The following is a 25,267-nucleotide window of genomic DNA, read 5'->3' on the forward strand; positions in this document are numbered from 1 at the left end:
AGCTCTCCTTCCCAGCTTCCTGCAGACAGCCCCATCCCGGTGGGCTGCCCTGTAGCCCTGCCAACGCTGCGTCTGGCCGAGAGTGACTCACGGGGAAAACACTGTGTCTGAGCGCTGAGAGAGCAAGCGAATTGCCTTCAGGTGGTGTCAGCTCCGAGGTGACCAGCCTCTGCCTTCTTCCCCACAGGGCAGCAGCCGGCTGGTGAATCAGTTGTCTGTGCCTCCGAGCTGCTGACACATCAGCCGGGTGCCTGGGGCTCTGCTCACCCCCAGCCCTGCACTCACCAAGCTCCTGCAGCTCCCGCATCCCCTGGCCAGCTCATTATGTCATCCTTGGGATTGTGTCCATAGACCCATTTGTTCCTTTGACTGCCTTCCCATATGGCCTCTGGGGAAGGTGGGTTCAGCCCTTGCTCCCTGGGATCCATGCTGGATCACCCTGCTGGATCACCTGCTGCCAGCACTGCTCTGGGCTTCCACAGCCACAGCTCAGGTGGGGATGGAGAGGCCAGCATGGAAACTGTCTTGCTGGAGCCCTCTCAACCCTTGGATGGAGCAGTCCAATTGCTTGAATCAAAGGAACCTGGTCTCCTTTGAGACTCTGAGGCTTGTTGGCTGGTGTTGTTTTAAAACTGTGAAAGGTTCAGCATTCCTTGTGTTGCGTTTATCTGGGTGGAGGATGGATGGAGGAGCACGTCCTCTGCTTGCTTGTGAGCCTGGGAGTTGCTGTGGCTCCCTTCCGCTGCAGCCAAGGGCACTCTCGGAGCAGAGCAGCTGGGAGCCCTCACTCCCAGCCCCCTGACCCATCCCTACAAGCACCCCCCTGCCCAAGGCTACGTGTCTTGAGCTTGGTCTGCCCTAATTGTCCCTCGCAGGATTTCCTTCGGCACATGGCACTCAAGTGGCCAAAAGAAGCTTCCTCCAGCAAATCCCTCTCCTTGGAGGCGGCTGTCCCTTGCATCGCCTGCTCTTTTCCCATTCCCATTTCCTGTGGCTGGTTGGTTGCCCTAATAAAGGTTTGGCATTGCTGTTTTGCACACCCTAGTGGGAGAGGGGATGTGTTTATCACTTTTCCTGGAGATTATCTGTTTAAGCACTCTCTGACAGTTACAATAACAAGGGCAGCGCGTTGTGTTTCCCAGCAAAAGGACACTCGCTGCTGAAAGATGTATAGCACTAATTAGAAATACATAACATCCGGCCACATGGCAGCCTTCTCCCGGCCGCTCCATTTCCTGAGCTCAGACGACTTTGACGACAGTTGGTTTATGTTTTCCATGAATATAACGTTCTCAGAGAAACACAAATTTCTCCCTGTTGCAAAAGTCCCCTTTCTCTCTGTCTGTTTCTCCCCCCCTCCCCAAACACCCTTTCCCCTGTGGAACAGGTAGATTTATGGCTGCAGAAATCCTGGGTCGGGCTCTGCTGGCAGCTGGGTGGGAGCAGAGCTCGCAGCCCTGGTGTGGATGCAAGGGAGAGCCCAGGTAGGTGCTTGCAGAGGGCGCTGTGGAGGCCGATCCAACCTGCTCCCCAAACAATCCCCGCAAAGGAGACTGCCTCCTGGTAGGAAAAGGCTGCACAGTGCTCTCTGTGCAGCCCCAGTACCCAGCTGGAGGAAAAACCCTCTGTCCTACAGGCGAAGAGGAAGGACTCTTCTGCAGCTCAGAGAGTTTTTGTGATCTTCAGAAAAGCCACCTGTCCCTGGTTCCTAGTTGCTTTCGCTCTGTGCTCGCTGTCTGATGCTCATCAGCTCCCCTTTTTTCCATCCCATCCCCTCTCCCTCTCTCGCTTCTGGGTTCTGCTTCAGAGCAGATAGCCTGGGCGCCAGTTGGAGGGGTCTGGGTCCAATCTCCAGCTTGCAGCAAGCAGCAGTGACTAGTAAAAGGACATTTTTTCAGAGGTCCCCACAGGCTGGATGGGAGCAGTGCAATTGCTCTGCTGCCTGTAACACAGGTTAAATGAAGGGAGGTAGGAAGATGGAGCATGCTCAGGGAGGTGAAATCTTAGAAGGTTTTAACTCCTGAAATGTATTCCTATTGAATATGGAAAAACTGCTGTCTTTCAGATGTTTATAGCTTGGCCAAGCGTGGACAGATTTCTAGTAGGACAGGAAAACTCTCTGTTAAAAAGGTTATTCTGCAGCAAAATCTCAGATCTCCGTTCCAGGATTTGCAGTTGCTAGATTAGCTCAAGGAAAAGGTTGTAAGTGTTTTTTTCAAACAGGGGTAAGCCACTATCTTGTTTCTTAGCCTTATTCTCACAAGTGGCCGAGTTGTTTTGGCTAAAGATTTCCGGAAGAATTCGAGCTAAGACAGGCACCCAGCATGGAAACTTCAGCTCCAATAGTTAAAGTCTGAGACAGCTGGAAAAAGGGTCCCACGAGTGGCTGGTGTCAGGCAGGCTTAGTAACACAGTGCTCACAACTGTCAGAGCTCATGTCCTGCTGCTGCTCCAGCCTCTGCAGCCCTGACCTCCATGGGGGCTTACAGGGCACTGCAGGGCTTTCGCTTTTTCTGGTGCAGAAAGACAGATCTTCCAGGCAAATTCAGCCTGTGAAGCGTGGGGCAATGCAAATTACAGTCATTTCAGGCTGCAAAGTGTTTGATGACACATTCCTGCTTTAAAACACTCTGCCTGCTCCGTTCTAGCCCTGCACAGCGTTGCACATGCCTGAGTTTTGCTGATGTAGTTGATGTGGGACTACAAGTGGCCACGGGAGCTCCCAGAAGGAGGGGATTTGAGGCTGGCTCAGCTCCCTTCTGTGACTTCAGTGTGGCTTCACGGGCTGTGTGTCAATACAGCATGCGACAGCGGTGTGGATTTACCTTGAGTCAGTCTTGGCTGTGAGTCCTGAAGCCCTGACCTTAGGTTGTGGTTTAACAAGCAGTTATTGAAGTAGCAGTGCCAGCTTTTCTCACCCACCTCTCCGCCCCCGCAGCACCTTTGATGGCAGTGGCACAGCTGAAGGGTGACATTTCTAACCCCGCTGAGCTGCATGATTGGGTTCACAGGGTGGCTGCGCAGGCGAGAGCTGAGAGGTGACATGGTGACAGGAGCTGTTTATCCAGTGCTGGCATTAACAGGGACATTTGCCAGGTTGCAAGGGGAGAAGGTAGAGGGGGAATGTGTTGTGATTGTTGGTGCTGGATGATTTCCCGCTGTGGCTGCTGGTGGCACATTGGAGCCACAGCTCTGACCACCTCAGGACTTGTGACCTCCTGGCAGCTTCTTTTGCGTGTGATTTCTCTCCATAGTTTGCCTGACACCTCCACACCGTGCCCCAGCTGCACAGCGTGGCTGGGTGTGAAGTGGGAGGGTTATCTGATTGCAGCCTGGTTTGGGGTTTCAGGGGAGGAAGTGGATTGGATTTGTGGCAGCTTTAGCTGATGGAGTGCCATCGATGCCACCTGAAGTCTCTGTCACCAAGCTTTTGGTGGCTGCCTGCAGGGATAGGATGCAGGGTTACCTGTGGACCTGACGCTGTCATTGTGCTTCTCTTGCACCCACAGTGGATCTGGGGAAACAGATCTGGAAATTACAGGGTTTGCCCTGACCTGGGCAGTCAGGATCTCTCTGCCTGCTCTGTGGCAGCTGCTCTCCCCAGGTTTTGCTAGTGCTGTGCAACTGCAGGGACAAGAATGACCTAAGTGTCACTCCACCCTCCAGGAACATCTCTTTCCAAGAAGTTTATGACTTAACACGCATTACCAGCAGCACAGACCATTGTTCAGCTCAGAGGTAATGATGCCCTGTGAGCTCCAGAGCAGTTTTGTTGCTCCAACTTTCATTTCAGCATATCTTCTACAAAGTGTTTTTCTCTTAGGGCCAGGGTGAGCTCAGACAATTCATGGTGTGGGCGAGACACCTCGCTGTGGGTGCAGAGAATTACTTTCCTTACTGCCCATCACTCAAAACATTCCACGGGTTTTTATGTAAACACCCCAAGTGCTTTGCCCTTTGATTGTACCCTCACCTTGACTGTCTCCTGTGGCAAGGTAGCCTGAGGTTTTGCCCCCCCACAGCCTCACGTAGTCATCTCCACTGGCTCCCAGCTCAGGGAAAGCCAAAGCTTCCAGCCTCCCGAGGAAAGTGGTGAAAAGACACAGAGAGAAAGTTTCTCCTGATTTATGGTGCTTTCCTCTTTTGTCCTACAATTAAGCTCTTAAGAGCCTTTGCTGGCAGGGCTGGGAGCTGGAGTGCTGGTGTATGTTCAGGGGTCTTGAAAAAGCACCCACCTGGATGCTTGTCCTTCCCTGCTGGGGGAACCTCCTGGGAATGAGGCTGATGAGCTTGGCCGGGGAATGAAGTAACAGGACTGAGGGAGTTTAGTGTAATTTAATGATGAGCTAACAACACCCAGAGTAGCTGAGCTGGAACTGTGAGGAAACAGCCCTCAAATGTGGGTGTCCTGTTCCATTTATTTGCACAGTGGGCAGCTTTGCAGGCTGAATCGAGGCTGAGCATTGTTGCAGTACGTTGGAGCACCGTGGCTTTATGAGCTGGTGGGCACGTGGCTCACGTCTGCAGCAACACAAGATGTTTGATGGAGCTGTGGACGTAGTGCTCAGCTTGAGTGAGTGGGTTGCAGACGGCTGTAACAGCCACAGCGCATGTGCAAGAAACTTTTTACTGTATTTTGGTTGTTAAATGCTGTATGGGGAACTTGTAGCCTGCAACAAGAGCAGCGGGAAGGGCTGAGGCCCTGTGACCAAGCCTGGCTGCAGCCACCTCAGAACGTTGCTCCAGCACTTGGAGCCAGTCTCTGAAACACACCCTGAAATACAGGTGCTTGTCACTCTCACCATCACAAACACCTTTAAGCTTTACCTGTTTTGGAAGGGGAGGATGTAGCTTTTGCACCAGCCCAGTTTGGGAGTCACCACAAGTCTTGTTTGAGTGCAGTGCCTGGAGTTCTGGGTGTGCTGCCCACTCAAAGTGTGGGGGTGCTTGCAGAAATACCTGGAGATTTTCACCCCTTGGGGACTTGCCAGACTCAGGTGTGGCAGCTGGACCACTGTGGTCTTGTTGTGTGTCCATTTAAGACAAGAAGTGAAGACAGTCCAGCATCTCAGCAGAGTGCAGGAGGAGGGAGCGCGGGGAAGACGACTGTAATTTCTTGGACTGGACTGCGGCCAGAGCACTGGGACTAACACTCTTAATTGTGGGAAAGGCTTCATGAAAGAGATTTACTGTCCCAGAGTGGTCACATCTTTAGTTTTATGTTTCCTCCAAAAGCTGACAGCCCCTGCAGTACGGCACTTCCTACCATTGCTCTGCAGCACCGGCTCAGCCCTGGCTCTGGGAGCAGAGCACCCTCATTTGGCTACCAGGCCCTTTTGGTGCCACCCTGGGTTACACTCAGTGGTCTCTCCACCGGTGTTGAATTTACTGACAGCTGAGGAACTGGCCAAATGGAGTCTGCAGATCTTCCTCCCTTTTTCTATATTTTCTTGGTGTGTTTTAGTCTTTTTCTGGTTGTTTTTAATCTCCCATGCCACCGCTCTGAAATAATTTGCACTTAAGACCCCACTGTTTGCTCTCTGCACCTCAGGTGTTTTGCTAGCTCCTGGCTGAAATGGAGTCTCAGTGTCTTGCTCTAGTCCTCTTGGCCTTTGGCTAAAATCCCTGCTCTGCCACATCAGGGTAGTTCAGCTTCCAACACCTTCTCCATGCTGACATGCAGCTGGTGCTGATGTGCCTGGGAGCTGGGGTCTGCGGGGGATCTCCCTCCCCATCCCAGCTCTGGGGCTTCACTCATGGACACCCGTTCGGAGTCAGTACCTGTGTCTTTGTGGTCACTGTGAAAATCCTCTGCCTGGCTTGGGGCAGCTGTTCTCAGCAGGGAAGCCCTGGTCCTGCAGTGGGTGATGCACAAGCCAGTCAGGAGCATCCTGTGCAGAGCAAACGGCGCAGGAGGGTGGGAACCCCCTAAGTGGTGTGGGTGCATCCAGTCCCGCTGGTTCTTCCCAGCCAGCCACTCCCCCGCATCTCAGCAGAGGATGTGAATGGAGGGCAGAGGGGATTGGGAGCCAGAGGCTGCCCATGAGGCTTAAAACCCTTCTGGGAGCAGCTGGCAGTGCCTGAGCGCTCGCGGGCAGCCTGGCATTCCCCACGAAACTCTTGGCCTCGCTCCGCGTAACCCACGCCCGGCTCCAGGCAGTTCCCTCGAGCCAGCTCCCCGCTGCTCTCAGCAGCCTCAGAAGTGGTTTCTGGCTGGGTGTAGATGTGCCGGGGGGATTTGCTCTCACTCCGAGCCGGCTCTGTTTGGAAGAGCTGTGGTCGTGTGGCATCTACTTGAGTAACAGTTCCAATTAAACTCTCTTGACAAGCTGTTGTGTGACTGCTGAACTAATGGGAGGAGCCCCCTCCTCAGCTGCTGAGGTTAAAACTCCAGCAGGGACAGAGATCAAACATGCAGCTAATTGCCCTTTTAACACTTAAACATACCCCCTTCCTTCAGGGAAAGGCAGCAGTTCCAGGCAGGAGCTTCTGTGCTGGGAGCCCTCAGTGCCAGCTTGGTGCTGGCTGGCTAAGCACACACAGTGGGGTTGGGCATGGTGTGGGCAGTGTGACTGCAGCCTCTTCCCGCTCCAGGTTGGCTACTCACCACCTTTTTTTCCCCTGCATGGAGCAATTGGGTCCAGGACAGGTGTGAGCTGCGGAATTGCTCACCCCTGCCCCGTGTGGGATGTGGAAAGGGAGGCTGTGAAGGCAAAGCAGGATGGAACATCTGACCCAAACCCTCTCTGTCTCCTAGAGTGCATCTCCGAAGACTGTCGCTCCGTCATCCAGGAACAGGCCACAGCCCTGGGGCTCTCCATGTTTGCACTCCTGGTGAGGAGGTGCACCAACCTGCTAAGGGAATGTGCATCAGGTAAGGGGTTACCGGCAGGATCCATACAGGAGCCTATGAGGCAGCCTGGTGGGGTTCAGGCTCTCATTCCCTGCTGCTTTGTACACCCCTTCCCCTCTGCTGGGGCCCAAGTATCCCAAACTCTGCCCAGGTTATGGCTGGATCATCTGCAGGAAAGCCCCTGATGTGTGCAGGCAGAAATGTTTGGAAGAAAGGGATAGACTCAGGGTATGCTTTCTGCCAGATATTGGAAAACTTCCCAAAACTAGGACCTTGGAATCCTATCTTTATCACTGTTGCAGTGACACCCCACTGCCCTCAGTGAAAGGGATCACAGACCCTCAGGCCAGTCTGTATAGGGAGAACAGATCTGTCTTTGTGCTTACTGTGGGTTGTGGCGGTTCCCTTGTGTGTCCAAAGCTGGGATGTTGGGATCTGTGTCATGCATCCCCAGTCCCTGCCTGAGCCTGCTTCCTGACTGTGGTGAGCTGGCTCAGCTCTCACATCTTGTATTTGCAGTTCAGGCACAAGAGATGGAACAGGAGGATGAGGAGGACGACATCAAGGTCTCTGCCTTGCCCCAGGACCTGAAGGAGCTGCTCCCCAGCGTGAAAGTCTGGTCGGACTGGATGCTTGGCCACCCGGACACCTGGAATCCTCCTCCGACCTCTCTCGAGCTCCCCAAACAGTACGTGCATCCTCTGGTTTGTCTTCTGGTGTCTGCTCCCTGGGCTCCTCGTGCCACCCTTCCCTCTTGCTCATGCTTGCTGCTGGCTGTGGCACTCTGACCTGAGCACCCAGGCGAGGTTCACCTCCTGGGGAATATTTGGGGATCACTGGCCACCCTTGGTGACACAGTGACTTCTTCATTGATGTGTGGGTGGGGCTGGAGGGCCTCTGAGGGGGCTTGGCGGGTGCCTCTTGTTTTCGTGTGTTTGAAGATGGATCATGAGATGGACTTTTACCTTCTGCTTTGGATTTGTGTCTGGTTTGGTTGGGATACCCCTCTTTTAGGTGTTCCACTGGCCCAGCCAGCTGGACAGGCAGGGCCTTCCTCTCAACCAGAGGGAACTCCATTTCCAGCATAAGCATTTTGTTGCCTTTTTTTTGACTGAGTTGGGCCAACCTTGGTCAGGCTGGGCTGGCCTGGAGCAGCTCACCTGTTCCTGGAGCTCCAAAAGTCGCCTCCCCTCTGCTTCAGAAACCGCTTTTCTCTACCCTGCAGTGCACACAAGGGTTAATTTTCTAAACTGGCCGATTTCAGCCCATTAGTCCATAATGCGGACTAGGCAATTTGCATATTTTTGGACAGAAAATCGAGTGAAGGGGCCAAGTATGGAGTATGCGAAACAGTGTCTGAGCATGCTCCGTAGCTGCTTTCCCGCAGGATTTTCCATCTGCCTCCGGTACTCCGGATCCAGAGCCTGAAATCACGTCTTATTGTTAATCCAAAGGAGCCAGAACCCAGGGTGATGGGAAGGCGCATTAAGAGTAATCCAGCAAAGTGGCTTAACCATTAATGGGTCCCCGCTCCGTGCGTCAGGTCCAGTCCTGCTCTCCTAGTTTATTGCCTCTTACTCCAGTTCTTTTTCATTTGGCTGAGGAAATGGAAATCTCACACAGGAAGTTCTGGGCCTCATTTTGTGGAGATGGAGTCTGTTTTCTGTTTGTCGGCTGCTCAGTGTGGGACCGCTGCCTGCTCATGTGAACTGCTGCCCATCTTTGGGCAGGAACTCAAACTGGGATCCGTCACGTGAACCCGCCTGCACCAATCCCCCCTTCCCCTCGCGCTGCCTGCGCAGGGAGCCGCTGAGCCCTTGGCCACGGGCAGCCTCGAGATGGAATTTCTGATTGGGTTCATGCAGCCAGCACTCGGCGCCTTCCCTGGGATGAGCTGCTCCCCCTCCTGTGGGGCACAGGGCTGTGTCCTCTCAGGATCATGGAGCAGGTGTGGGCTTCTGCTTGCCCAGCGGGGTGGGAGAGAAGGTGGTAGTGGTGGCAGCCTACCCTGTGGCACATGGCTCTTTCAGATGTAGTGGGCGTAGACTGAGGGGCTCCACTTCACAAGTCTGCTCCGTGGAGTAATGAGGGTCTTCATCTTGCAGCAGAGGCCCAGCTGCTTCCTCACTGGGCCCTCTCCATGGAGGGTGGCTGAGCAGTCCCTCTTGTCCCGCCATGCTCTGGAGCAGGGACAGCCTGCCCCACGCTGGCTCCTAGCTCCTCCACTTTTTGGCTCACCCGGAGAATCTGTCTTACCCGTGGTGAGGAGACTGGTGCTCTTTCAGCCCAGAGCTCTTGCATGGAGTGTTGGTGGTGGTCCAGGACTCTGGGTCGGCTGCAGCTGAGCTTTCCTGGAGATGCAGATAGGGATGAGCAGCAGGGAGCCAGCTCTGCTGTTGGGCATGACCTGGGATTTGCAGCGTGTTCCCTAGGGGTAGGAAAGGAAAAGGAGAGCACTGGGTTAGTGTTTCAGCTTTCTATTGACACAAGCCTGCTGGCTGCCCTGGGGCTCTTCACTAACCAGGTAGAGCCACTGAGTCCAGGGGTTTAGATAGGAGCAGCTTCAAAGAAGTTTAGAAGTAAAACATGGGTCAGAGCAGCAGGCGTGGTGGAGTAAGCCAAGGTTTATGGGCAGGGTGAGCTCAGGAGCAGGGAGAGCATGTGAGGAGCAAGCACAGATGCCAAGTTGAAGAGCTGAGTAAGGGACCTGTGCCGTGTCACTCATGCTCCGTGCCTCTCTCTGGTGGGCTGTGCTGCAACGTCCCACCACTGCCAATGGAAAATCTGGTTGGACACGCTTAAACCACTTTCATTGCCCCTCGTGATGGTGTGGGCACGGAAAAGGGGCAGCAAAAATCCCCTTAAGCTCAGAAGCACCCTGCAGGGATGCCATGAATGTGCTAAAGCTTCTGGAAAAACCAGGCCTCATACCCACCTGGCAACCCACTAGGAGCCCAGAGCTCGCATCAAAGTGCAGCTCATCCGGGGCCAGCGCTGCTGCCAGAAAGCCGGCCTGGGCTCAGGGCCAGCGGGGCAGCTTGTCAAGACTCCACCAGAGCCTCGGGCCTGGGCTGCCGGGGCTGTGTGTCCCAAGGCCTCCGCTCACGCTGCGTTCGCCATGTTCACAATCGCTCGTTCTTCGTATGGGAGAGAGCTGGGGGACTTTGAGAACGTCTAAACTCAGCCCAGCTGTGGCAGTTGGTTTATTGCTTTCAGCTGGTACTTGAACCCGGGTCCTGGTCTTGGAGTCTTTCCCAGGTTTAATCCCCGGAGCTTTCTCTGCAGCTGTATGACACTGCGCTGACCCCGAATGAGGATAGGAAAATAGAAACGGTGCCAAGCCAGAGTCTCTTTTTCATTTGGAGTCTGGCTGTCTGCCCATGACCAGGGTTACATAATGGGAAACATAGCTGGGGCTCTGGAGAGCCCGCGTTTCACCACGCTGCCCAGACCTTCGCGTTCTGATGCTATATATCTTCCTAATTGTAGCTCGGATGCATTTATCACACTGCTGGATTTGAGTCCGTACAATAAAAAAAAAAAAAGAACCAACCCCACACCAAATTCCTCAGCTCGCTGCTTTCCCCCTTGGACAGAGGCGGAGGGAAAGGTGTGAGGGGTGAGTGCTGCTGAAACCCAGCATGTGGATGTGAGCCATCAGGAGTGGGCTCTGTGGAGCAGGATGGGAGGCTCAGGTAGGCTGTGTCTTCAGGGTCTTTTGCTTGGTGGGAGCTTGGGAATGAACCCTGGTTCCTGGCAGGCATCCTCTCCCTACCTGGGGGCTCAGTGGCCCCAAATTCAACCCAAGCAAGAAGCTCCATCTTTCCCAAAACCACTCTCCTTGGTCTAGTGTACTCATCCAGCTCTTGGCCACACTGCATGGTCACCATGGCTCAGGGGATGCCCTGGAACAGGTTTTCAGGCTGCTGTGTGCATTTGAGAGGTGAAGGGTGTCCTTCCTATTTTGGAAGAGGGACTCAGCAAGCTTTCCATGGCTCTTTCCTCATGTGTTTCCAGAATAGGAGCTGTCCAGGTGAATTCATCTCCTTTTGGCCTGTGAAGAGGGCTGCAGAGGGGAGAACAAAACTGCTCCTTGCTCTGCTTTGCTGCCACAATTAATCCACTGCTAAATGAAGTACAAGAACCGATGGGGAAGCCACTGGCTAGACAGACACACTGCTGCAGGGCTGACCCTGGCAAATTCATGCTCCTTACGCTTGGAGCGAAGGGCCTCTCAGTTTGTGGAGACTGTCTGCAAGCATTTAAAAATGGTTAATTTAAACCAAGTATTAAATTAAATCCAAAAGCTGTGAGCACATTCTAGAGCTTACCTTCCCAGAGAGATCTGCCAGATCGCTCTCATCACATCGCTCTTGTGGAGAAGTGTCACTGAGATGGCAGCTCCCACTGGGAGAGATGGACAGAGTCTTGGACAGGGGTGCCAAAACATTGCTGGAGTCTGCTGAAGACTAAATGGAAAATCCCTTTTGCAGATCCCAGCCCCAGCAATGCTGGCCACCAGAGTTTCCCTATCGAGACATCAAAGCAAGGATTCAGAGGTATCTCTGTAGTGTAAGCCTGGCTGAGAATGAAGGTGAAGTTGACCAAAGCAGAAGCCAAAAGTCTCTGTGGAGAAGGGGGCTGTGGTGAAGCAGAGGCTGAGCTGAGAGGAGACTGCACCTCCCCTGGGGAGGAAGTTGTCCCTCCAGCTCCCAAGGCAGGTTCCTGGGAGAGGAATGGGTTTATGGATGCCCAGCTGGCCAAAGGGACTGTGTGCAGGGCAGGGTGGCAGAAACCATTGGTGCAGAGGAGCTGTGACCACCTCATCCTACTCTGTCTGAACCCAGGACAAGGTTGGTGAACACCTTTTGGGACGAGCTCCCACGGCCAATCTTTTTTGCTCCTTACAGAGGAGCTGCTTTTAATTCAGCCTCCCCTGGTCCAGGAGAGAGGAAACCCAGGAGGAGGATGCAGATCACCTCATCCGGTGGGCACTGGGAGCCGGCGGGTGTGCAGTGCCTGGCCCCAGGAGCTCACAGCCCCGAGGCGTTTGCCATCTGCACGGCAGCGCGGCTCGGGCCGGCTGGGAACACAATGCAGGGCTTCTTCTGCGCCGCGCTTTCCGGGTTTGTTCTGCAGCTGTGGAGTTTGGATGTTAGTGTTTAAACAAGCTGGTATTACACAGGAAATGGCCACCTCCACAGGCCCCCGCAGGCTTGTAACATGGGGTCATTGTGCTTGATATTAATCACCAGGCAGCCCGCGCCCCCGGTGAAGATGGTGGCTTACGCCGGAGCGCTGTGCGGCACCGCGGCCAGGGGGATTCGGCGAGCATCAGGCTCACTCTGGTACCCTCTGCTCTCCCCGCACTTTGGTGCGTGCATTTTGCCTTGTGGTGATGCCCATACGGGCATCATCCTTGCCAGGAGCCATCCCCAGGCTCGCTGGGGCCACACTCAGCCCCAGGGCCGCGGTCCAGCTCGCTGCGCACTTGTGTGGCTCTCACCATCGGCTGGCCGGGCCGTGTCCCGTCGGCGTGCAGCTGGGCTGCGCTCACACTGACAGCTACATTAAACCTGGAATCCTGAGGCAATAAAAAAGAAATTAACTCTTATTTTTTTTTCCTGTCCTGGTGGAATAAGCAAATGTAAATGTGTCTGTGGGGAAGTGAATGAACCCCCGTTCTGAGGAAAGACCTCGCGCTAACCCCCTTCTCGCTTCCTCGGTTAAAAGCTCTGGGAGCCTCGTCCCTGTACCTGGGAGCTGCATGCCTGGGCTCAGTGTCAGTAATTCAGGGCCTCCCTCCACAGGGGGACAATGAAGCTGTGGCACTGTGCATGCACAGAGCTTCCAGGCACCTGGGCCTGCCTGGGCTCTGCAGAGAGGCTCCAGCATCACTGCACGGGGGGTGACATAAGCCAGAAATGTCTGGGGTGGCCATGAGGTGGTCCTGGGCAGAGGCAGTGGGGAGAAGGCATGTGACAGGGCTCCTGGATGTTGTGCAACCTTCCAGGGTGAGTGCACATTCCATCAGGAGATCCACAGGGCCCTACATGTCAACAGGAGCTGTTTGCCCTCGCTGGCTTTTCCAGCAGGTAGCAGATGGTGAATGATATTGGTGGTGGCAGTGCTGTGAGATGTGCTGCAGAAGAGGAACTGCACCCAAGGGGATGACAGAAAATGGTCAGACCTGATCTCTGCAGTGCTGCCTCTGCCATCACAGGAGAAAACCAGAGCAGAAATGCCAGCATATTCTTTATTGGCTTTTTGAAGGCTCTGCAGGGGGCTGCAGGAATTGCACTGCAGTGAGATCTGGCTACCCGGGGAGCCAGCACAGTCTGAGGTTTGAAGCAAGCCCAGGGTGGGAACCTGTCACATTCAGGGCAAATGGCAGATGTGGCAAGGCACTGTGAAGCTGCAGATGAAGGATGAAGTGACAGGGACTGCTCTCACACTGAGGGGTGGTGAGGAGTGCCCTGCTTGGCAGTGATACAAGGGGAGAGAGAAGAGGGGACCAGTAGGCTGGTTGTCTGCAAGGGCATTAGCAGTGTCAGCTGGGTGACTATTCATGTGGCATTTTTCTGACTTTGGATGCCAAGCCCTGTGGAAAAAGATGCTCCCTGTACTTTGTCTGTGCTGCTCCTTCACCTCCACCCCTGCCTTGCCCTGCTGTAGATCCCAGTCCAGCCCAGCATCCCGCCGCTGCCCTCTGCCTCCCTCCCACACTCACTGCTCATCTCCATCCCCTGCCTGCAGCTCTTTTTTTTGGGAATACAGGCAAGCTCTCTGCAGTGTGTTTCTTTCCCTTCTCCTCTTCCCTGGCCCCATGCACCTGGCTGTCCCAGCCCCCTGGGAGTGTCCTCTGCATCTGTGTCTGTCCCCAACACCTCTGTGTGCTCGTTCCCTCGTGGTTGCGGGCGCTCTTCCCCTTCCTCTCCCCGCTGATGCCTCTGCACCTCCTTCATCCCAGCCAAGCCCTCGTGGCAGCCCAGCCGTGGGGCCCCACCAGTGCTATGTGACTGGCCGCAGGCAGCCGAGCCCAGTTGCCAAGAGGGCACTGGGGGAGGCTGAGCCTCCCAAGCCCTGTGCATCTCCCATGGGCAGAGCTCGCCTTGGAGGTGGCCCAGAGCAGCCCTATCACATCCGGTGCTTGTCTCTGCAGCCTGGGCCGGAGGATAAACTATCAGGGCTGTGGGGCAGTGGATCATTCCTCTTATTATTTTCTTCTTTTGCAGATAGGGGTCGTGGAAAGTTCAGTTCCTTTTAACCCTCGCAGCTCTGTTTATTTTCCAGCTGGTAGCACAAACGCAGCGTTTCCCATTACATCACAAAGGGCCTCGGACAGATCCCTCCGAAAAACGTGTTGCAACTGTTTATTTTTTTCCATATTTAAACATTTCTGACAGCCAGACCTGGCTGGGCCAAGCGATGGAGCTTTGTGAATGAACCCAGCTCCTGGTGTCTGTGACCAGAGGGTTTTGAGGGACCTCTTCTCCTCTGCAAAACGTTGGCTAGGGCTGGCTCAGGGACGGGGGTGACTCTGCGTTACATGTGTGCTGATTACGTGCCGGGCTTTGATTAATGGCTCCTCATTCTGCCTGGCTCCCAGGACGCTCTTGAAAACAAGATGTTTCATTTCAGTGTGCTTTCCTGGTACATTGATTCCCGTAAATAACGGAGTGCAGACTCTGTCCACCTGGAGCAGTTCAAAGAGCAGGGGGCCTCCCTCCAGCCCTGGGCTGCCTCGGCCCGCACCGGTCACTGCTGCACCCCTGGTGATGCTGACTTCCCTGTGCTTCTCAGTGCTCCAGAGATGTGGAGTGGAGGAGCAGCCCTCCTTACTGCCACCAGAAGCAGATCAGACCCAGTTTCCTTTATTCGCTGCTTTCATCCCAGTTTGCGCATTTAAAAAACCTCAATCTGAGTGTTTTTAGAAACAGGAGGAAGAAACGCAGTGCAAGACAGCCTGGTCAGCTGTAGTACCCCTATGCTTGATGCCTCCTTCCCTGCTTTTCCCTATGCTGGTGCTCTCTGGGATACTGAGCTCTCCCTAGGGTGCTCAGCCATGGGGATGTGTGATGGGGATGTGTGGAGAGCAGTCCAGGGCTGCTGGTGGCCTCGTGTTCGCACCCGGCTCCCTGCACATCACTGCCACTCTGGGAAGGTGAGACACGGCAGAGGCAGCTTTGCAGGTCACTCGTGAGTGTTGAAACCCTTGGCCAGAAGCAAAACACGGCTTTAACCCCCACATGGGTGGGGTTTAACTGAGGAAAGCTCTGTGCTGTAGAGGGAGGCTGCAGCACGTGGTCGCAGCAGGTAACAGCTGTGCAAAGGAGAGTGCCCCAGGCTGGGCTGGAGCCCCCCAGGCTGGATTGGAGCCCTCCAGGAGTCTCTTCTGCCCTGACAGCAGTGCGGGTGTCCAGTCTGTCCTCCCAGCGGGCTTTAAAATTAAGTAACAAACATCATTTCTCCCATCTGGAATGAGCTGGGTTCCTGCCGGCACCGCATGGGGAAGCTGCTCCCTGCGGATGTGCTGGCTCCGGAGCGGGCAGAGGTGGGCAGAGCAGTGGGAAGGGCCAGTTCCCGGGAACCGGCCCCGTCCAGGGGGACGGGTGGCCGGTGTCAGCGCTGGTGGGTGAGGGTTACAATCCCTCCCGGGTTCGGTGCCAGCGCAGCTGTGCCGGAGCCCTCCCGTGGGGCAGGGCAGCAGTGGTGTCGTGCCTCGCCTCGCCTCACCTCTCTGGTATTCGCTGCAGCATTGCAGGCAACTCCCAACGCATTCCAGCCCTGAATTGCTCACGTCTCTCCTCGTTCTCCCAGGGTCTCAGTAGATGTGTGGGCGACGCTGGCTGACTTCTGTAACATACTGACCACAGTGAATCAGTCGGAGGTGCCCTTGTACAAGGACCCAGATGACGACCTTGCCCTGCTTAGCCTGGAAGAGGATCGGCTGCTCTCGGGCTTCGTTCCCCTGCTGGTCGCCCCCCAGGAGCCCTGCTACGTGGAGAGGACCTCGGACAAGGTCAGCAGTAGGCCAAACATCCCCCCTCAATTCCTCCAGACTTTTATTCTTGGGAAGTTTTCTGTGCAAACGGAACACGATTAAGTCATTGAGAAGGGTGTTAAGGGAAAATATCGACCTTTCAGCCGCTGACATCCAGCTCTGTGTCATGAAAACCCCTCTCGACTTCCTCTGGTGTGTGTGTGCTCGCTGGCATGTTGTATATACGATCATTTCCTCACTTGTTTAAATAGTGCAGCTTGTGTTGGCAGAGCTCTCGGTGCACTCCAAATGGTTTGCATCATGCTTAAAGCACCCTCCCCCTCCCCCCGGCCACAAAACTCTGCCTTAGGAAGGCAGCCAGGACTTTTTTCCTTCTCTAAAGAGGAGAGTGATAAATAGGTGACTAGAGAGAAGCAGACACCATGTGTTAACGTACAAAAGGCTTTTAGGAATATGAAGCATTCCCCACTGCCCGCTCTCTATTTTCCTTTCTTTGCTCTAGGAGCCCATTCTAGCCTGAACTTTCCTTTGGCTGTTTGTTTTTAGAATAATGAAATCAGTTCCCTTGTTGATGTGGGGTTTTGGGTCTGCTCTCTGCCACCACCTGGCCAGGAGGGATCTGGGGGCTGCACTTGGAGAACATGTCTGAGCCTGATGGGGGATGGAGGAGGCACAATGGCATTTGTTTTGCACGCCCTTGGAGGCACGGCAGGATAAGAGTGGCTCTCAACAGTTTCCTGCTTGGAGGCAGAATCGTAGCTCCAGAAACGCGGCTCATCTGGGAAGTCCCGGCGCCTCCTCCCCGAGCGGTTGGTGCTACGGGAGGAGAAGTGGGGATGCAGAGGGCAGGTTTCTGTGGAGAGCCTGTGTGTGACGGGGGCAACGTGCCTTCCCATGTGCCACTTCTTCTTGACATTTTCCTGAAATGACGGTGAGAAATTTAGGACCTTTCTCACAGAGGGACCAAAAGGTGCGAATTTCTGTTTCACTTCTCTGTCTGCCCAACCTGTACTCACAGCACTGCCTGCAGCAGAGGAGCACAGGGTAAAAGGGTAAAACCGAGAGCCCTCCTGATTTGGGGAAGCACCTTCGTCCAGAAAGTCACTGTGGAAATGTGAATTTTCAAGGCTCTATTTGATGGGGTTAAAATAAGAAGCATGTGATTGCCACTGCTGCTCTATAGTAGCCTGTGTGTGCCTCATGGGAGTCCTGCTGGGGACAGTCCCAATGCCCCACTCCCCTACACAGAGATTCTTTTCCCAGCAGCCACAATCCAGAGTCCTCAGCATGCAGGTGAGGTGGCTGAGCAACTCTGCCTGGTGCCCCATAACTTGTGGGAGAGGGTCAGAATTCCCTGAACCCTGCCTCTGCTAACCACACACCGGTTTATTCGGAGTGCCATCTACCTGCCCTGCCAGGCACTTGCACTCATCTTTGTGAAATAAGAGACATGACTTTGTCCTGTAGCTACACCTGAGCTTCTGAACTGAGTTATCCCTGTCCCAGCTCCCTTTGCCTCTGGTGCTTTATAAAGAAACTGCACAACTCTTCAGGTGGGAGCTGGTGGCCTTGCAGCTCAGCACCAGCCACCCAGGCATCTGGGAATATCAGGCTTGGTGTTAGCTCTGCCAAAAAGGCACAGATCGCAGAGGAAGCAACCAGGCCTGGCTGTGCCTGTACCCCCTTTATTTCTTTCTGAACAGTGTTTTCATTAATGGTCAGACAGGTGAAACAGCAGGTGCGTATGTTCACTGTGCAGAGGACACCCAAGGGGAGGTCAGTGAGTTAGAGCAGAGAACTCAGAAGCCTGACTTCCAAGAAGGGCTTGGGAGAGCTGGGGCTTTTTAGTCTAGTGGAAATTCGGGGAAAATGCAGAGAGGAGGAGAACAAACTGTCCTTCAGCTCCATGCTGAAAAGCATAGGAAGGAATGGGCATAAATTGCACCAAAATAGATTAAGACAACACTTTAGGAAAGGCTTCATACCTTTGGGTAGTTAAGCACTTGAGAGCAGCCTCATTAGCAATTCTGCAGGAACTCTTCAGCCTTGGAGATTTTAAAAGCAGGCTGGGTGGCACTCTCAGATACAACTTGGGTTGAAGTAAACACCTTGGAATAGAAGTAAAGTGTCCTCTTTGGACATTCCTACCCTGTTTTCTGTGATTTGGTAGCGCTGTAGAAAGGGACTGGAGTGGCAGCTGCGTCATTACAAGCAAATGACTACCCTGCTCGACAAATCTTCTCCTTCTGCAGTATTACTGAAGGGAATTATTTGACTCTGCAGAAGTGGGGTGTTACAGAAGGCACTGCAGACTCAGACAGGATGGTGTGACTGAGGCATGAACCAATGAGTGACTGTGAGCAAGGTACAGAAAGGCAGTTCCCTGCAAAGAAACCCCAACCCAACTTGAACAGGGGTCCTTGTGTCCAGGTCCCAGTCCACCATCTGCTCCCTGCCCTCCTTGTAGAGTGCAGAGCCCAGATGAATCCAACTCCTCAGCAGTTCATCGGTTCAAAGAGAGGTTGGATGGGACTTCGAGCAACCTGATCTAGTGGAAGGTGCTCCTGCCCATGGAAGGGGGTTGGAACTAACTGGTCTTTTAAGATCCTTTCCAACCCAAACCATTCTGTGACTCTGAGTCTATGAGGTGCATCTCTGGGCTGTTCACAGTGGAAGAGTGAGTGTCCACGCTGAGCATAGTGGCAAGATGGGATCTGTATCCCGTGCCTCCCTCAGCACTCAGCAGAGCAGCTCTCTCTGGCACTGTGTTTTTTTCCCATACTGATTTTTCATTGCTTTTTAGCAGGAGTTATTTTTTGCACCCAATTTCTTTCTCTTGTGTTTTCAGTCTTGGCCCGGTTTTCAGCCCAAATTCTTTGCTGGAGAGGCAATGAAAATGTACTGCTCTTTATATGGCACCCTGTGAGTGTCTTGTGGGATGGGAGGAGGGTTCTGGGAAGCTCACTGTGGTCCCTTTTCTATCACTTGCATGGCGAGGAAGAGGCAGTTGGCTTTTTACTGCAAGGACAATATCTCACCTTGCTTACTGGTGCTCCAAATCCTTACCCCATGCTTTTACCCACTAGTTTCTTAATTAATTTGTAACATTTCAGAGGAAAAGAATCTGTTGAAAGGCAAAAGTGGAGAGAATTTGGCTTAAAATGGTGTTGGGTTGTTGGCTCTACCAAGAGGGTGGTTGTTTTGTGAGCTGTATAGGACAAACACTGTGCTTCCCACTCCTTTTTGTTCTCCACGTCCCATTTAGCAGATGGAGTGCAGAATTCAGCCAGAGTTTCTCAGCAAGTTTTCGAGCATTTGGCCTGGCTCTTATTTTGAGTGAAAATGTTCTGACTCCGTTCGCTGCCATGAAGCCACGCGTTCGGATTCCTGCTGGAGCCAGTGGGACACTTAGAGCTTCCCATCATCTCTTGCACTGTCATTGAAGCTGTAACCAACAAAAGCTGGCTCCGGGGTGAGCATAGCTTGGTGCTGTTTTCCTGGGCGTATGTTGGGCAGATATCCACTGCAGCTTGTGTGATGGAACACCATCGAGCGTACCAGTCAGCAGCAAACTATGCAGCCTGGTGCCTGAGCTGTCAGCTGTGTCTGCAGCCTCTGCAGCCTGAGGAGGCAGTGCCAGGACCTCACTCACCCAGCCTTGGACCCCAGGCAAGAGCAGGGAGCAGCAGCATGGCTGAGTTAAGGTTTGGGAAGAAGGAAGATGGCGACTGTGGATTCATGGTGCTGCTGTGGGGGACTGGTAATGGAAAACACTTGGGTCGTGTTGAGGTTAAAGCGAGTCCTGGTGGTGGTGCATCTGAGCTGTGCGTGGGTGCAGCCCTGGGAACCTGGGGCATGGCCTGGATTCCTCAGCTCCCTCTGAATCCTGTTGTCTCGGGAGCATCCTGCTCTGCAGTGACCCCGTGGAGCTACTGGCAAGGCTGGAAGAGGGCTGCAGATCCCTGACATGGAGCAGAGCAGGGATGTTCTTCTCTCTGCAGGCACGTGGCATCACTGATTGTCCACATCCCTGCAAGCTCTTTGTGGGCTCAACATGTGCATCGCCCGAGCGGTGCCTGCAGCACACCCTCTGCCACATGCCCCAGCCACGGGGAGATGTGGAGGAGAAAGTGTTAATGTCCCTTCCCACAATAAACCTCTCTGCATGGGGGGTCCTGAAACCTGAGCCTGTCTCTCCTCCCCCAGCCCTGACACACGTTAATAAAAGGTTTTTAAACGCCAATAAAAAGGCAGCAGCCCCAGCTCACCAGGTCCGGGGCCCGGGGTCCTTGGGAAGGCACTTCACAAATGTGTTTTTTGCATTTTCAGGCTTTTGGCTGGTGAATAAGATTGAGGAGAAATACTCCTTCCCCTGATAACAATACAGTGAGACGCAGGATCAGCAGTGTGTGGATTAAAACCAGACGGTGCATGATTAATACATGTGCTTATAGGGCCAGTCACTGTGGTTCCCTCCTCTCAAACAGAAAGGCCCTTTTTTTTTCCCTCATGTGCATGCTCATGTGTGGAGTGGACTGTCTCAGATACTCACCACTCATCTAGTCTCAACCCTGTCTCACCTCACCAGGCAAATGAAAGCTCTAAAATGCAAGGCTCTGAAAAATAATTAGCAATATTTTACTGCCCCAGACCTACAAGCTGGGTATTGCTTGGCTCCTCCAGCTCTGTGGTGGCCGGTGAGCTTCCCACACTTGTGCTGGTTCTTGTTTCACTCACCTGTCAGGGCGGCCCAAACTCCCAGTTTCTCCTCAGAAATCCCAAATCTCTTTCTTCTGCACTGTCCAGCCCAGGTGGACATTCCAAATGTGACCATCTCTCTAGTTGCCCCAACATGCTCTAGATTTGCAGTAGCCTTTGGATTAGCTGTTTAGGAGCTAATTATTATTTAGACTTGGGCTAAAATTAGTCCTGTCTTGTTATTCACTTATTTATGGTATTTCAGTCTTCCTAAGACTCTCAGAGATCTCTTGGCAGTATGTAGTCATGTCTGATGCTTCTTGGAAAGGGAGCCCCAGGTTTAAAAAGCCCAGGAGGAGTAGCTGTTGGAGTGACTGGGTTCTGTCATGCCTCTAAACACCAGATTTTTTGTCCTTTCCAAAACCTAATGGCTCCTGGAATGCCAGGGATTAAATCCACATTTAAGCCATTGGAGTGGCCACACTACAGTGATTTTGGGAGGACTTCTTGCAAGGCATCAGAGGAAGGGTGGCAAGACCAGGACTCTGAGAGCACAAGCTCTCTGTAAGCAGAGAGAAAACCCCAGTGAGCAAATATGACTGTTTTCTCAGCATCCTTTCCATATTCCCATTCCATAGCCTTGGAGTATCTCCCTCCAGCTGGCCGGCAAATGCACTCAGCCCATGAGAGCGAGAGCTTCCAGCTTGGAGTTTGCTCCAGAGAGGAAAAGGGAAACTGTGAGCAGAGATCGGAGCCCCACGTAGGAGAGTCCAAAGAGGAGTCATCCTTGAAAAACTCCTTCCATTCCTGCCTGCCTTGGTTTCCAAACAAGCAGAGAAAGATCCCTGCCACAGGCAGCCCTGCTCGGAGCGGGGACTTGGCAGGAGCTGGCAGCCCTGAGGCGGCAGAGTTAGGGATGTTTACATTTTCTGACCAGTATCTGAACTCCATCCCAGCCTCGACCTTCCCTTTCATGTGGTGCCTTTGGATCGTAAAAGGCAATTAAACTAAATTATGGGCCATGTTGGAAGATGATGTCATGGGGTGATGGAGGAGAGGTTGGATTTTATGCCACCGCGAAGGTAGCGTGGAGAATATCACCTGCTTTGAACTCCTTGTCTGTCCTTGGCATTGCCTTGAACCACGAGTGCCAGGGGCTGTGTGGACACTACAGGAGCCTCTCTCTGCCTTTACCAGGTGCCATTAGTGCAGTGGGAAGTGCCAAGCTGAGTCTGTGTCCCCGGGTCTGGGTGGCAGAGGAGGGGACACTGGTCGTGCTGTTTTAAATGTAGCACCATAGCAATGGGCATGAGTGCTGTCCTAGTGATTTCTGCTGCATCTCCTAGGGCTCTGCTGGGCATCTTCCCAAGAGGAATCCTGTTCAGTTATCATTTGGTCTCGGTTTTTAGTCACTCTTTAAGCTAAGAGATTTTTGAGGATATCCTTAAAACTGCATTTCTGCAGCTGAAGGCAAAGGAAACTGATGGCAAACAAGCACTAGTGTGGCATGAGGACACTGAATCCAGCCCTGGAGAAATCTGCAATGTGGAATAATAGTTCAAGCTCTTAAAAAGGGGAGGGGGTTGGGTTTAAAAAAAAAAAAAAAAAACAACCTGCAATAAATCTAGCGAGTGGAATCTGCGGGAAATGATCCCATCTGGAAAACTCCAGTGCTGGTGCTGCTGAAGGCTCAAGGAGCGATGCAGATCGCAAAAAGCAAAGCCTGCAGTCTGAGGATGACAGGCTGCTTAATTGATGTCCATTGCAACTGGTACTCTGCCAGTTTATGTTGGCCACCTGCCAGCGTGCTGTAATTTTGGGGCCAGGTGTGAAGCGTTTCTGTTCCATCTTGTTCCCAAGCACCTACAGAAGCCTCACACATCTCACTTGAGGCTGCAGCCCTGTAGGAAACAGCTGTACAGGTATAGGTGAAAGGAAATGTCACAGCTGGGCTTGGAGTACTCCCCCGTGCCTTGCCCAGGGCTGTGTTTGGGGGGCCGCTCCCCCGCCGCCCCCGCGCTGGGTTTGAGGAGGTGGTCACTGTCACAGGCACACCTGCCTGTCTGTCAGCAAGGTGCTTTGAACATCAGGGAGCTTCTGGGAAGAATGTACAGGTCAGAAACCCCCTCTTCAAAGAGGAGCCCACGGTGGTGTGCGTCAGCCCTGGAAGTGGGGAATCCAGCCTGGGAGAGCCCCAGATACTGGCAAGCTGGGGGAGCTGTGGCCATCTCCACTGGTCTGTTCTTCCTCAGGAAACCACAGGGAAATTTCCAACAGGGGTCTTGTAGAAAGTACAAACTCTTGATTCTGGAAGGCTGAGAACCCATCAGGATCCTCAGGAAAATTGTCACATGAGCCAGTTCCAATCTCTGTTAAAAACGTGGGTTATTTCCAGGCTGAATTTGTTTCATTTCAGTTTCCACTAATTGAATTTTGCTGTAGATTGGGAAGTCCTGGGTTGCTGCTCTAACCCTGATATACAAGTGTGCCCCCTGAACTCCATGCCTTTTCTGTAAGCAGAGTAGATGGAGTGAGAGGCAGGACAGTCTCTTGGGCATGGTTTGGATCCCCTGAGCCGTTCCCATGGTCTGTTTGAGCTGTGGCTGTCCAGGCTCCATATGCTGCTCCATGAGCTGCTGCTCCAGCTGGTCAGGAGGAGGTGACTTGGTGCTCTCCTCGGTACCCACCAGACACTCCCAATGTCCTGCAGCCTTTGCTCTGGAGACACAGCTTTGCATTTAACTGTTAAATAGCCTGAGGTTTGTTAATGAGTAGGTGACTGAGCAGTTTGGAGTTTATGCCTGTTAGTGAGTTGCTCTCTTCAAAGCTTGGGAGGGTTTGAGACGGTGTCTAATCTACTGGCTTTATCAGCAAAGGTTTTCTTTGTCCAGGTCACTGAACCTATTGTTAAGCAGCATAAGCCCGAGCAAGCTTCCCTGTGGCCCCGCCAGCACTGCCCTCCTGTTTACACTGACATTTTAAGACCTCTGTTGACCAGATTTTAATCCAGTCCGTATCCTGTGCACTGCAGTCTCTGGGGCATACGAGCTTTTCACGTCCTCTCGCCCCGGCCGTGCCGAGTGCCTGATGACGCACAGCCGTGGCACCGAGCTGTGAGATGGTGTTGGAGGCTGCAAGAGTTCAAAGCTCTGCAGCCTCTTTGCCACAGCCGAGCGTTAGCAGGTCCTGTGGCCTTGCCCGGGCGGGATGGCAGATGTAACAGCAGCCCCAGTCCAGCACCTCTGCAGAGCTGGGGTCCTGCTGCTTTGCCTGGTCCTGAGGCTGAGAGCTGTGTGTGGGAACTGCAGTCGCACTGCGAGGTGAGGAACCACCTGCCAACGTGTTAAGATCCAGTTACACGTGTTCTCTTAAGGCGCCTGTCAGTGAGCACCAGAGTGGCTTTGTGGTCTGGACAGAGCTTGCAGGGAAGTATGAGGTGGTGCCTTCCAGGCAGCCCCATCTCCTCGGGGGAAAACTGGGGAGGGAAGAACCAGCAGTTGGTGGAAACAACCTTCCCTACCCCTGAAATGCCTCTTTCCTGGCATGTGGAAGGAAGGAGTGCTACTCTGGTGCACGGGGAGACTGTGGGGAATTTTCTCAGGCAGCTTATGTTGTTTCCATCCCTTCCTCCCCTGCCTTGGATCCACCTCTGCCTCTCCTCCAGGCTCATCTTGGACAGGGCACTTGAGCCACTGCTCCAAGTGAATCAGACAGCCTGGGTGTGAGCTGTGCACGTGTACCAGCATGTGTCAGGTCCTCAGCCAGGCCTGCACAGTTTGGCTCTGGTGTCAGCTAAAGGCTGTTTTAAAGTGTTTGCTGGAAGTGTGATGTGATCAGCAGCTCAAGGCAGAGACTGACAGGATAAATCAGCCTTGTCCCATGCCTGGCGCTGGATCTTTTCATGTGGATCAGGTGACGCTCGCTGTTGAACATCCTCACTTCTGTCATGATCAGGCCAGATTTATGTAATGAGATGGAAAACTACTTGTGTTTAGTCCTTGTGTCCTAAAAGCTGCTTCCAGAGGTTCAGCACAGATTCTTGGGAAACGGGAAATGTCCTATTCAAGAAACTCGCTGACCGTGTGTTCCCGGAGTCGGCAATAGTGGAGTGACCTAGGAAAGGAGAGTCAAACCATGAAACCTCCTGTGCAGCACCTCCTTGGAGCAGGCCTCATGCACCCTTCGCTTCCCTTGGGGTTTTTTCAGCAGGAAATGGCCTCGTTTCTGCTGTACCAGCACCCAAATGGCACAAAACCTGCCATGTCTTGGCAGGACTCAGGCCCAGAGAGTGCACAGCTCTGGCTATGAAAAAGTATTCACCATGGCTTTAGTCTACTCAGAATGACATAGTAGAGCCCAGACCTCATGGAGTTTGCTGATTAGTCTATAAGTATATTGAAAGGCCTCATTAAAACACCATTAATGCTGGATCCCCTCCCAATGAGCCATCTCTTATTGCTACCCAGAGAAACTCTGAGGAAATTGAAAGGCTGCTCTGGCTGGCTGAGCTGTCCCTGGGCATGAAGCGTGGCCTCATCTCAGGCGATCTTCCTGGTGCTCAAGTGTTAATGTGGTGCTTTGGATCACACAGGGGGTCCCTGGGACTCAGGCTTGCCTCTTGGCCTCCCACTTTCCCGGCTGGATACACTGCCACTGCTCAGACTCTTCACTCTTGCATTAAACTTTTAGTCTTTGACCTGACTCTTGGTCTC

At 53.4% G+C, this 25,267-nt stretch overlaps 1 protein-coding gene across 4 annotated transcripts in view; it reads left to right on the plus strand.

Annotated features, from left to right (window-relative positions):
* SMG6 (SMG6 nonsense mediated mRNA decay factor) overlaps positions 1-25,267 on the plus strand; it is a 109,480-nt gene that overhangs the window by 46,752 nt on the left and 37,461 nt on the right. For all 4 annotated transcript variants that reach the window (XM_050321595.1, XM_050321594.1, XM_050321596.1 and 1 more), the window contains exons 11-13: positions 6,758-6,874; positions 7,373-7,541; positions 15,674-15,875. In XM_050321595.1, coding sequence (XP_050177552.1) covers positions 6,758-6,874; positions 7,373-7,541; positions 15,674-15,875 — 488 coding nt within the window. The remainder of the gene's footprint in view (positions 1-6,757; positions 6,875-7,372; positions 7,542-15,673; positions 15,876-25,267) is intronic.

This window comes from Myiozetetes cayanensis, unplaced genomic scaffold (assembly GCF_022539395.1).
Source record: "Myiozetetes cayanensis isolate MyiCay16 unplaced genomic scaffold, myiCay2020 scf27, whole genome shotgun sequence".
In the NCBI taxonomy this organism is placed as follows: domain Eukaryota; kingdom Metazoa; phylum Chordata; class Aves; order Passeriformes; family Tyrannidae; genus Myiozetetes; species Myiozetetes cayanensis.